At 36.9% G+C, this 13,594-nt stretch overlaps 4 protein-coding genes across 7 annotated transcripts in view; 1 reads left to right on the top strand and 3 right to left on the bottom strand.

Annotated features, from left to right (window-relative positions):
• The window catches only part of LOC107635317 (polyvinylalcohol dehydrogenase), a 5,212-nt gene extending 4,301 nt beyond the window's left edge, over window positions 1-911 (bottom strand). Inside the window, exon 1 of the mRNA XM_021120236.1 lies at window positions 877-911. Coding sequence (XP_020975895.1) covers window positions 877-899 — 23 coding nt within the window. The 5' untranslated portion in view covers window positions 900-911. The remainder of the gene's footprint in view (window positions 1-876) is intronic.
• On the bottom strand, window positions 1,395-3,359 carry LOC107638132 (60S ribosomal export protein NMD3-like). The gene is made up of 2 exons (XM_016341304.2): window positions 3,317-3,359; window positions 1,395-2,944 (listed from the first exon to the last, which is right to left on the bottom strand). The coding sequence occupies exon 2, from the start codon at window positions 2,914-2,916 to the stop codon at window positions 1,447-1,449; it is 1,470 nt and encodes a 489-aa protein (XP_016196790.1). The 5' UTR covers window positions 2,917-2,944; window positions 3,317-3,359; the 3' UTR covers window positions 1,395-1,446.
• Window positions 8,527-9,813, bottom strand: LOC107637279. Its single transcript, XM_016340709.1, has one exon. It carries the CDS (start codon window positions 9,811-9,813, stop codon window positions 8,527-8,529), a length of 1,287 nt encoding a protein of 428 aa, XP_016196195.1.
• LOC107635316 (thioredoxin-like fold domain-containing protein MRL7, chloroplastic) overlaps window positions 10,517-13,594 on the top strand; it is a 5,940-nt gene continuing 2,862 nt past the window's right edge. For 2 of the 4 annotated variants that reach the window (XR_002361956.1, XM_016338765.2), the window contains exon 1: window positions 10,517-11,067. The gene's annotated coding sequence lies outside the window, so the exon portion shown is untranslated. Of the gene's footprint in view, window positions 11,068-11,964; window positions 12,354-12,975; window positions 13,088-13,594 lie in introns of those variants that run through there. The other 2 variants (XM_016338764.2, XM_021122011.1) reach the window with 2 other exon arrangements.

Genomic DNA, 13,594 nt, shown 5'->3' with positions numbered 1-13,594 from the left:
GATATTTTTACTTTATTAATTTATTCTTATTTTTATTGTTTGATTTTTCATTATTATAAATTTATAAATGTTATTTTTTATACGAATATTATATATAGCTTAAATTTTTATGATTCATTTTTTTTATCGGATAATATTTGATGTGTTAAGTATGTAGTTATTTGTACATAAATGAAAATAGAGTATTGGATGCTTGCCTCTTTATTTATAAGTCATGTTAGACTAGTTGATTTTATTTACAACTTTAAAAAGAATTTATTGGCCTAGCACAATTCATATGTATTTATATTTGTTACTAAATCATTCACGATTTATATATTAATGAGTAATTTTGCTAGAAAATCGTAACAACAAATAGTACGGTTCATGAATAAAGAATAAAACTCATTACTCACAAAAAAAAATATTATTTATTACAATTATTCACAAAAAATTGTGGTAGTTTTTAATTTATTATTATTTTTCTTAAATTTTTAATAAAAGAATAAAATCTTATTATAATTTATTTACTATTTTTCATAATAATACGCTTTTAAGTTCTTAACAGTTATTCACACACAAAAAATTGTGGTAGTTTTTATTTTTTCACAAGAATTTTATTAACAGATGTGCTAAATAAGAACAAATAATAAGTATACTAAGAAATAATAAATATATTCACAGGAAAAAGTAAATTTGTTAAATTTTTAAAGGTGGAAATTCAAGTACAGAGATGTAAATATTTTTGAATAAATTTGTATCAATTTTTAACTATATATCAACTTCATATGTAAAATAATAAAAAAGTTGAAAACTTGTTTTGTTATATGAAATCTTACTTTTTCAATCAAACCATCAAAATTGTTAATTATGGTCTAAGAAGGGATATATACAAACCTTTTATAGTAAGTTCCAGACATTGTCAAAACACTTGAGTTTAACGTTTAAATCGTTCTATTTGTATCTCTAACGTTTGTAAAAGTGATTCAATGTTATCCTACCGTCAATTACACATCATGAGCGCTTTAGTTTGAGTTTTAAAAATCTTTTCTTGAAGTTAGAATACAAATGATTGGGATAGAATCAATGATTCCAAAAAATAGCTCATCAAATGTTGAAACTAATTCCTACAACATTTACATAATTCACTTTTCTAGGGACATAATTGAATCTAAACACAAATAGTAGGTATAATATTAAGATCAAACACATCTAAGTGAGACCTAATTGATAATGAATACATCCAAGTGAGAATAATTGAAAAATATAATCTGATTTGTTAGTATAATTGATAGTAGGATAACATTGAATCACTTTTATAAACGTTAAGCATACAAATAAGACGATTTAAACGTTAGGGAAACAAATAGGACTTACCCCAAACGTTGGGGACAAAAACAATAATTTACTCGCAAAAAAAAATCATAAGAGAGAGAGAGAGAGAGTTAACTAAGAAAGAACTTTGTTTCACTCTTCCATAAGAAAATCCCCATCTTCCTCCTCACTCAGATCAAGAGCAGCCATCACCTCATCAAGCGGAACAGAAGGTGCCTCTTCGCCTTCTGTTACTGATAGGTTGAACCACAGTTCAGGATTTTCTTTATAACCCCTTAAGAACTCTTCATAATCCTTGTTCTTCTTGTCTTTTTCAATTTCACCCTTATCATCAACCTCCATGGGAAGTGACTTGAGCTTCCACAACCCAGGCTTCAAGCCCTTCTTCCCACGCTTCTCTTCATAACTCTTATTCACTAAAATTGCTTCAGGAAGAACAAGTCCTTTCGACTTGTACTTGTCCAATTCAATGTCATTAGTGTTAGCAGCATACAGATCATAACCAAGAGCATAATCACCAGGCTTTAAAAGATTTCCCAAATGAGTCTTGATGGAAAATATGGTATCATTCTTACCAAAATCCGATATGCGAGCAACTTGAGCCTCGGCCAGAACATACTTTCTGCCATCAATAGTCGCTTCGGCCGAATTGATAACATCCAAATCCAGCACAATGTACTTAACCAACTGCCGGCTAGTGAGTAAAGACTTGAAGGATGCTCTCCAGTACTGATCAGCATCCAAGAAACAATGCCTCAATGTAAATGGATCAAGCAAAACAATGTTGTTGGTAACCTTGGTGCAAATCACAAGGGGACCAAAATTTCCCATACCAGCAGCAACTTTCTGAGGAAGACATATCAAATCCTCACGACAAATTGGAGCGATTTCAACAGAGAAAGTGTATTTGTAATTGTAGTTGTTACTCTTAGGATCATGAGACACAAGTTGCTTATCGCCGCGGCTGCCCAATCTCACCGGAGAAACTTTCCCCAAAAAATCAACAAACTTAGCACCATGGCTCCAACTAGAGAAAAAGAAATCAATTCCATTATCCACCTCTTTGATCTTTTTAGCCCTACCAGCAGCGTCATGCTTCAGAATCACCTGCTCCAAGTAAAAGAATGTTCGCCTATGTGAAACATGTTGCCTGAGTTGCACAGCTGCAACCCACTGATCAGGGTTACCCTGCACCCTGGAGCAAGATTCACACATTTGCTCCCTTTGAACATATTCAACAACATAAGATTGCTCAAGTATTACTCCATTGATAATCTCCTTCTGAACCTTTAGCTTGACTTTAATCCTTTTCGAATGAGGCTCGGTCCAGATAAACTCAGCATGCACCATCCTCACCTTATTCGAATTCAGATCCTTCTGCAGCTTCTTCAAGCAGAAGGCTAGGAGCTCCTTGGATTCTAATTGGATTTTGATCCAATTTCTTGGTGGCTGTAGGTAGCTATCACATTCAGGGCAATGCTTGAGCTCGAAATGCTTCCGAAGGCCTTCGGTAATGTTGTTTTCGGAGCTCAAGCAATTCACACACATGTTTGCAGCATTTAGCTGCATTCGGATTCCACATTTGCAGCACAAAACAATCATAATGAAACAAATAGAAATTGATTCCCTTCTGTTAACAAAAACAAAAGAAAGAAAACGCATCAGCATGCAATGCAATAGGTACACATAGAATTGCAGTTGTGAAGATTTCGAAGAAGGAAGTTTCAAAATTTTGTATGCGATGAATGCATTGGAAACACAGAATTTTTAGTTTACCAATCAAAACTTGAATCGGAGATTGGAGAATACTTCTAATGTGATGATCATAGTTTTTTTTTTTTATTAAAAGTAAACAAAAACGAGTATTAGTGTATTCCATTCGTAACATGATGCATGTGTGAAAACTAACTAAGAAGCTAATAAAACGAAGAGAAAGACGAATCCTTATTTATTCAATTATGGATTTATTAAAGAAAAGAGCGAACTTGGAAGAGGAACGTACTGTGTAGAAGAAGACGAAGGTGAAGGATGTGGTAACAAGAGCAAAACTCTCGGACTGTATAACATGTTGTAGGGTGGTTCAATGTGAATAGACTATGGGCTTTGATCCCAAAAACATATATGGGCTTCAGGCCCAAAATGGTGCATAAGGTCTTTTGGTAAAAAAAAAATAGGTCAATTTGAAAGTTGAAAATCATAGATTCAACCCGGTTATACAATTAAGTCTTTCGATTATTGGTTCAACTAATGAAATACAAGTTAAATTGAATAACTGATTAACTCAGTCACAATTAAATATAAATATAAATATTAAAAATTTTATTAAAAAAATTAAATAATATATATAATAATTATTATTATAAATATTTTATAAAGTTATAATTAAAATCAAACTCTTAAAATTTTTAATATTAAAATATTAAAAATAATTAGTATTTATCTTAATCAATTTGAATTTGTTAAGTGATCATCTCACTCGTCCGCTTAAACAACTATTAGGAGTTAGAATCTCGCCTTGTGTATATAGCAATCCATTGGCTAGCGATAAACCCTTAATAAAAGGAGTATCAATACGTGGTTAGACTTGGCAGGAGTTTTCGAATACGCAGGTACCCGACCCGTCTATACCCGGATGAAAAGGGTAATAACTTGACTCGAGTCGGGACAGATTTTGCTTAAGACAGGTATCGTCGGATTTAGGGTGTACCCGCCCCGAATATATACATATAAACACTTTTTAGTAATTAGGATTTGCCTCACATCACACATGATTCATAGTTTCAGTCTATACTCTATAGCCATGCAAGATAAACTCAATCATCCTCACCTAAAATCTTCTTCTTCTCGACTTCTTCACAAAAAAACAGCATAGCTCCTGTTATGTTGTTGCTGAGTCCATCGCCGCTTACCTATTCACAACTCCCATCTTTTTTCACAGCCAGAGACGAACCCACGTTTAATATAGAGGGGGCATTTGCCCCCACAAATTTTTTTGAAAATAGTTATACTATGTGTATGAAATTATATTTTTATTATTTTAAATATTATAATAATGATTGTGTGTATATTTCTAGTTCTTATTAATATGTATTAGATAGTTCTAATTTTAAATTTTGAATATATCTAAACCAATTTAGATTGATTAAGTGATCAACTTAGTCGTCCACTTAAATAAGTATTGAGGGTTCGAATTCTGTCTCGTATGTATAGCAACTCGTTGCCGGCCAATTGTAGATTCTTAAATGGAATTCAAATTCATGACGGATTAGTCCTTAACTTGTTGAATATCGTGGGAAGCAAAAAAAATATCTATATCTAAATTTTATTATATTTTTGTCTCCATTACTAAATTTTTCTGGGTCCGTCACTGTTCACAGCTTATGTCATCATCGCTGCTCATCCCATTACCGTCGTTGTTGAGCCCATCGCCACCATTCTCATGCCGAGTTTCTTTTCTCTAGGTAAATTCTCCCCTCTCTCTCTCATTGTGAGTCTGTTTTTTTTTTTTTTTTGGCTAAGATAGGTTATTTTATTAAAATGAGAAAAGGTCCAAATTTGGACAACAGACAAAAAGAGATTGGAATAGTTCCACCAGCGTTTAACTGAGAATAAGGCTATTACAATTTTGGGGGAAAAGGCAATTGGCAAATTAGGTCATCCTCTTTCTCTCAGTTATCATTGTCTGTGCAAGCTCCACACTGAGAGATGGTGATCTTCGAATTCCTTCAAATACCAATTCATTTCTTGCTTTCCAAAGTTGCCAGAGTAGATTGGCCACCAGTTCGAGCTTCTCGTTTGGCTCTGCGTTGCTCTTCACCTTCTCCATGGTGTTGACCCACCATCGCCAGCTCTCATTCAACTCTTCTGGAACTTGAACTTGAGCTTTCTGCCAGGCTTCCAGGGAATCGGGACAAGTCAGTAGACAGTGGGTAACTGATTCCTCTTCTTCCTCACACCTTGGGCATTTTGGATTTATGTTCGGAATCCTGGAGTGAAGCTTGCTCCGAACAGGTAGCCCTTCATGCATGAATTTCCATATGAAGTTTTTAACCTTTGGCTGATTTTTAAGCTTCCATATACTTGACCAAACAGATTTATTTCTGCAGATTTCAGGAAGAAAGTCAATTGGAGGATGAAAAAATTGGAAGGCCAACCGGTATCCAGAAGCCACTGAATAACCACCATTTTTCTCCTTCATCCAAGTAACTGAGTCATCTCCTTCATGGATTGTAGTATTAAGAATTGATTCTGCGATGTCTGAGCTGAAAAACTGTCTAATTTTTGTTTGGTTCCACTGTCGAGTTGGTAGGATTAATTCTGAGACTCGAACTGGTGTATAACTTGAATCTGTATTAGTAATTGGAGAAATTGCTAGGAAGTCCTTAACCCATGAATCTTCTTTTATCCGGATCAGATGACCCCTTCCTACTTTCCAGAGAATACCTTTCTCCAGTACTTTCCTGCCATCCAACACACTTCTCCAACCCCAAGATGGGTTATTTCCTGCCTGCGCTTCTAGGAATGTTGAGAATCTGTAATATTTAGCCTTATAAACTTTGGCAATCAGAGAGTTTGGACGTGTTAAGAGTCGCCAACCTTGCTTGGCTAGCATTGCAAGGTTGAAGGCTTTGAGGTCCTTGAAATTTAGCCCTCCCTGACTCCTTGGCCTACATGAAATCTGCCAACCAACCCAGTGCATCCGCTTTTCACAGGCTTTTTGACCCCACCAGAACTGTATCATAGCCTTTTGTAGTTCTTCCAAGAGTGATTCTGGGAGTTTAAAACAGCTTAGAGTGTAGATAGGAACCGCCGATGCCACTGCTTTAATGAGGGTCTCTCTACCACTAGTGGATAGTAAACCCCTTTTCCAATGTTGAAGCTTTTTGTTAACCTTATCTTTTATGTAGTTGAAAGTCGTCCTTTTAGATCTCTGAATCACCGATGGCAAGCCTAAGTACTTATTCTGATTGCCCACATGAGGAACTTGAAGGATGTTCGCTAAGTGATCTCGTAGTGGAATAGGTGTGTTCTTGCTGAAAAACACTGACGATTTGTTTAGATTAACTATTTGGCCACTAACTTCTTCATATGTGTGTAAAATATGGATTAAACTCTGGCAATCTTCTTCTGAAGCTTTGCTGAATAGAATCGAATCATCTGCAAAAAATAGGTGACTCACTCTAGGACATATGTGATTGAGTCTCAGCCCAGTAATTTCCTGCCTCTGTTCTCCTCTGTGGAGCAGATGGGATAAACCCTCTGCGCAAAATAAGAAAAGGTAGGGGGAAAGAGGGTCGCCTTGACGTAGCCCTCTACATGGTTTAAAAAATCCATGAGGTTGTCCATCCACAGTAACAGAATAAGAGACCGTCATCACACATTCTTTGATCCAAGTCAACCATTTGTCGCAAAACCCCAATTTCTGCATCACAGCCCACACAAAAGACCACTCCACTCTGTCGTAGGCCTTACTCATATCTAGTTTCAGGGCAAAATCACATTCGCCGTACGTCTTATTTTTCAGGAAATGCATAAATTCATGCGCTGTTAAAACATTATCACTGATTAGTCTGCCTTTAACAAAAGCACTCTGAGAATCGCTTATCACTCTATTCATGACCAGTTGCAATCTATGCACTAGTATCTTAGATATAATTTTGTAGAAAACGCTACTAAGACTTATAGGACGAATTTGATTCATAGACCTAGCATTATCAACCTTTGGAATAAGACAAATATGAGTATGATTGAACGCCTTTAGAATTTTACCTCCCGAAAAGAAACTTCTTACTGCTAGCATCACATCCTTTTGTATAATCTCCCAGAAAAATTGAAAAAATTTTGCTGTGAATCCATCATCCCCCGGGGCAGAGAACGGGTTGATAGAGAACGTAGCATTCTTGATTTCAGCATCTGAGATAGGCCTGACAAGTGTTCTATTAGTGGCAGCAGTAATTTTTCCTGGAATACCCGCAATTTTCCCTGCTGGATCTCGCGGATTACTTGAGGTAAAGAGTTTAGTAAAATAGTGTTGAGCCATATTTGCAATTCCCTCTGCATCTTCTGCTATGTTGCCCTCTTCATCTTCCAGGTGGTGAATCTTATTTCTTCTATTCCTTGCTTTATACTTGGAATGAAAAAATTTTGTATTTTTATCTCCCCACTTGAGCCACTGTACCCTCGATTTTTCTCTCCAGAACCGTTCTTCTCTTACCAACTCATCCTCCAGCTCTGCTTCCAATATTCGAACATCAATCGGGTCAGCCAGAATTCCTTTACTAGATTCTGCAGCAAGTCTGGTTTTTATGCTTTGGATTCTGATTAGTGAATTCGACGAGGAATTTTTCTGCCATTCTACTAACTTGTGTCTGCAGTGCTTCAATTTTCCAGCAAGCCTGAACATAGGGGAACCCTCCATTTCATGCTTCCAAGCTTGCTTTATGAGGTTAACTACGTCCTCATTCTCGCACCACCTTTCTTGAAATCTGAACCTCCTCTTATTTTTCCTCATTTGTCGTTCCTCACACAATAACAAAGGCCTGTGGTCTGAACCAAAATCTTCCAAATGAGTGACATATGCACTTGGAAATTCTTCTCTCCAGCTCCTACTAACCAACACCCGGTCCAACCTCTCTCTAATTAGATTCCCTCCGAACTGCCTATTGCACCATGTAAATTTTTCTCCTTCATATCCCAAATCCATTAGATTTCCAGAATTAATGAAATCATTAAAGTCCTGGATAGAAGTATTTGATTTGGATCTGCCGCCTTCCTTTTCATGGTGAGTTGTGATTGCATTGAAGTCCCCCATGATTGTCATTTTGTTGCTGCTTATGCCAATTAAATGGATTATTTGATTGAACTGATCTCTTCTTTTTGCTTCATCAGTGTCCAAATACACACCAAAAACCTCCCTTATCGGTTCTTGTTGCTGGCCTCTGCACCTAAAATGGATATAGAAGTTGTCCCAGTTTAGGATTTGCACCTCCACTTCTTCCTTCCATGCCACCACTAATCCACCTGACAATCCTATTGGTTCCACTGTGTAGAAAGAGGGAAACCCAATCTTCCTCAGAACTCCTTCGACTTTCGACATACTATTTTTTGTTTCACATAGAAATAGTATATCGGGGGAATGAGACCTAACGATCCCTTGTATGTTGTGAACTGTCAGGGGTTTCCCCAAACCCCGACAGTTCCACATCATCAGTTTCATCCCTTCTGGGGTGCCATATGTTGGGTGGCACCCTCTCCCAATTCAGCTGGTGTACTGACTTCTTGGCACAACTTTTTACTACTTGCATTATTTTCCTCCTCCTCTGATCTTCTTTTAGACCCCAACACTGAACTGCCTATACCCTTTCTTGCCAGGAGTTTCAAGTTCTGTCTTCTTATTGTCTTCTTACCATTTGTATTATTAGTTTTACTGCTCAAAACCCTGCATTCCTCTGTATTGAGCTGGATTGAATTTTCTGCATCAATAGTACCTTCTTTACCTCTTTTTTCGAATCTTTCCATACTGTCTGCTCCATCCTCCTTTTCTCCTCTTTCCCCCTCCTGAGTTTCTCCCCTCCTTGGAACACTCTCTATTCCTCTAATTTGAGAGTTGCCGTCTTGAACCGATAGACTAGCAAGCCCTCTTATTAGGCTAATAGGAGTTGGTTTTTTGGTCTTGTACCGTTCCTCCTCTGGATTTGCAGCAGCGTTTGGGTTTTGGTTCTCTTTTTTCTTATCCACTCTCCACCCAATCAGCTCAGCCCGAAGCCATGCCCCCCACATCTCCTCTCTAGTTTCACCAGCTACTGAGTCTTTCAGGTAATTGCTGCATGTTCTAACTTCGTGACCGATATATCCACAGTAATGACAAAAATTTCCGATCCTCTCATACCGGAGCTTTAATTCAGTCACTTTATTGTTGTTGCCCGCAATTTTGAGCCATCTTCTTAAGGGTTTTGTGATATCCAGCAAAACCTGAATCTTGAGAATTCTCTCGTCTTTCCCTCGAATCGTGAATAGCTCAACATCTAAGACCCTTCCCAACGCCTCCCCCACCTTCTTTCTCAGATTTTTTGTTTTGCAATGCTCTGGGACTCCCCACAATTGTACCCAGATAGGGACGTGAATGAACTCTTCTTCCTTTATCTGCAGGTCTTCCTCCCATCTTTTCAGGTTCAAAATATAATTCTTAAAGAGCCAAGGTGCTCCCTTTTCGACTCTAATCAGATCTATCTCTTTATCAAAGAAGAATTGAAAAACATTGCCTCCATGATTCAGAACTTTAAAACCATCTGGTTGTCTCCAGATGGCTGTAAGAGCTGCTTCTAGAGTTCCAGAACTAAACCCTCTGTCCGCCAACAATCTTCCAACCAGACTTTTCGAACATTTTTCCACTCCTTCTTGTATATCGTCGTTATCAAATCTCACTACCGTCTCTTCTTCACTCCCTGCTGAAACAGGGTTAGGCAGACCTGAAGGTAACGAGGCAGTAGGCGCTGCCATTGTTGTCCAGATGGACCTAGTGAATAACTCACAAAAATAGGATTTCTCCTAAATCCTAGCAGAGCACTCAACAAACCCTAGACTCAGGGCACAATATCTTCATTGTGAGTCTGTTAAGTTATTCTATTTAAACATTGATATTTAAATTATAAAAAAATTGATTTTCATATTTTATAAAATATAATACTGGCGGTCATTGTAAATATGACGCTACTTAAAATTAAATAAAGTAACATAGATAAAACAAATAAAAAAAATAAAAAATTACTTAATCTTGTATAAAATTTACCTATAAAATTCTGTACCAAAAAATGAATTTAATTTTAGTATACTAATAATATAAAATATTTTATATAATCATTAAATCGATTAGTTGATATAATTAAGTCATAGTAATAAATTGTATTGAATGAGTTAAAATAATTAAATCGGAAAACACTCTCCAGAATATGCCACGTCAGCTCCATCATTAAATGCAGACATCCAATTTTTATATAATAGAATAGATAGATAGATAAATTATTATTTATACTTATAAAAAATATAAATACTGACAAATAGAATAATTTACACTAATAAATTAAATAAAATTTAAAATTATGCAAATGTCTTAAATTAATTTTGGTTACAGGTGTGTCTTAAATAGGATGCACACGACCCAGTCTAATCTGCATTCGAAGCATTTTAAACGATAAAGATCCAGACCCGAAATGACCCCAAAAGAAAAATTTGAAATCTGGGAATGGAGTGAAGGCGAAATCGGACACGGTCATCATATACATTATCCAATTAGGACTAGGGCGAGGGTGTACACGCAACAACGCAGCCCTGAAGCTCCCTGTCTCCCTCAGCCATTCAACCTCACTCCCCCAGTCCCCACTCCCCAGTCCGGCAGACCCCACTCCCCACGCTGACCCCTGACCTCGTCTTCTCTCTCACTCCCAGTCTCCCAGCACGCACGACGCACTCCCAGCACGCACCACGCACTCGCACCGTCCTCCCCTCCCCGTCTTCTCAGCCCTCCGTGTCTCACATCAGTCACCGGCGAAGCTTGTCGTTCGACTGACGACGGTGACGACCGACGATTGACGTCCGACGACTGACGACCTACGGTGCTGCCCTGTTTCTCGGTGACCATTGACGCTTCTCTGCTTGGCCCGGTCGTCTTCTTCTTCTCTATTACTGCTCCGTCACTGCTCTGTTCTGCTAGTCCCGCTCCTTCTGCTCCGCTCTCTTCTCCGGTCTTCTTCTCAGGTAAATAATTAATTTTATTGTTTAATTAATATTCTGATTACGAAATAGGGATTTTGATTATCAGAATTTGTGAATTTAGGGATGTGGGTGTTGATTTTGGTTATTAAAATTCTGATTAAGGGTGTGGGTGTTGATTTTTGATTATTAGAACTCTGATTAGGTGTGGGTGTTGATGCTTCCAAACCCAAACGGAGCATATTTCTTAGCTTTTGCTACTGTTTTGAACTGAAGCAGATATTGTTACATAATTTAATTTCTGTTATAATTTCTCCTCTTGATTGCTTTGTCTTTAAATGAAGACTCAAGCTGCAATCTTATTAAAATAAAATTATGCATTTTGCTCAGCTGAAGTCACTCAATTCACGAGCACGAAATAAACTTGTTCTTGACCTTCATTTCAATTCCATTTAAACTTTTTGAGTGTCTCAGTTCAAACTTGTTCATGTTAAACGCCACATATGTAGTTATAATGAAATCTAACTCCCAAAACTATGCTTTTTAATATAGTGAAGGCATGGTTTAAAGATTGGATTCCTGCACTTTTGTTTTGTCTTTTCATATTTTTGGCACAATACATATGCTGGCTGATTTCTCCCACTGTGTTAATATATGGCCGAATTAATTTAACCAAAAAAAAAAGAAGAAAAATTCAAGTGATCCAAAAAAGCATATTAGCTACAATTCTATTAAGCCCAATTATAATAATAAAAAAATGGTGAAAACTCAGGTGAAGTCGACTTTACGTAAAATTGATATCTGAGAGCCGTTAGATGAAAATTTAGTCAAATCAGTCAAATTATCTAACGGCTCTCAGGTATCAACTTCACGTGAAGTTGACTGTACCTGAATTTCCATCTAAAAAAATACATATTAAAAAGCCATGCATGGTTGCCTCTTCCTTTTTTTTTGCTATCGATCCCACCCAGATCCAAGACCCAGCAAAACCACGTTATTAACTGTACTCCCAACCAAAACCCCAACTCTTCTGACTCACCGGGGAACGTCTCTCTCTCACTCCCATTTCTGACTCAAACTCTCTCTTCTCTCTCACTACCACTAGCCCACTAGCGTCTCTCTCAGTCTCACTCGAGTTGTCTTAGTCACTCTCGTCGGCGTCTCGTCGTTCGTCTCGTCTCGTCGCCGGCTACAGAAGCAACTCGTGGGGTCGTCGCCTTCCGTCGCTCGTCGTCTTGTGGTTTCGGGTCCTCGCCGTCGCCGAGTCACCGTGGACCGTGGACGTTTGGTGAATCCCTGCATCATCGCTTCCCCTGTTCTGTCTTTTCCAGGTTTTCATTCTCCCTGTATTTTGAGATGTTGTTGAATTGCTAATCAATTAATTTGCCTTGTTGCTGCTGAATTTGTTGCTGTAAGTTGAATTTGTTGCTGGAAATATCAATGAGCTAATTTTTTGGTTGATGAAAATCATCACTGAGTTGAATTTGTTGCTGATTATTATCACTAAATCTTAATTTGTTGCTGTCTTACTGAAATAATAACTTAGCTAAAATTTTTGTTGCTGTAAATCATCTTTGGATCTAAATTTTTTGTTGCCGAAAATTATCATGGTTGAATTTGTTGTTAAAAATTATCAATGAGTTGAATTTGTTGCTGTAAGAATAGATTTGATTCTTAGTATTGATTGATTTGATTCTTACCTAGGCAGTATTCTTACATAGACAGTTATTGGTCAAGCTCCGAATTTGTATGATGAAGATATAGATGTTGACTTTGAGATCATTCCTTGGACTAATTTTATTTATTGTGTAATGTCTGACAGTGGGTTTTCTAATTACATATCTCTTTTGTCTTTTACATCATAAAACCTTTTTTGCTGTTGCTTCAATAGGGCTGACGTGGGACACAAGAACCATCTAGATAAATATGTTATAAGCAGTCATTGCGCTGAATGAGTTAGAGATAGCTCATTCTATATCCTCTACTTCACTCTCTTTATTCTGCTTCATATACCCCCTTTCTTTGCTGAGAATACAGTGATTTCTTCTTCTACGCAAAGTCTAAGGTTGTTTTTTCCCAGATTATGTGATATTATGTAGCTTTTTCTTTATCATATCACACTATACAAGATACTAAATCTAATTTGTTTGATGACATTTATGTGTTAACACCAGTTTCTTTGATCAACAACTGTTTTGATACCACTGTTATCCAGTTTTATATATATCTTTTTTGATCAGGTCAAAATTATCACTGATTTGGCCTATGAGCTTTTGATTGTGCAGAATATATATATTTTCATCATGTATATTGTTTTTATCTATATTGGTATATGCTTTATGCAGTGTATCTCAGGTTAAATCTATTAGGACCAAAGCAAAACTTGGTTTGTATTATATTATCTCTAAAATTTTCACCTTGCACGCACTCTTATGGGTCAATCGTTTTTTTCGATACATGAAACTTTCAGGGGTGATGTTCCTTTTTTCTTTCCTATCTTATGCTAAATATTTTCTACTGTGTACTGAAAAAGAAATCAATTTGCCTGTAATGCTTTTCTCAAAATATCTTT

This window comes from Arachis ipaensis, chromosome B04 (genome assembly GCF_000816755.2).
Source record: "Arachis ipaensis cultivar K30076 chromosome B04, Araip1.1, whole genome shotgun sequence".
Classification (NCBI taxonomy): Eukaryota; Viridiplantae; Streptophyta; class Magnoliopsida; order Fabales; family Fabaceae; genus Arachis; species Arachis ipaensis.
Note: the sequence above shows the minus strand (reverse complement) of the source record. Positions and strands in the feature narration are given on the sequence as shown.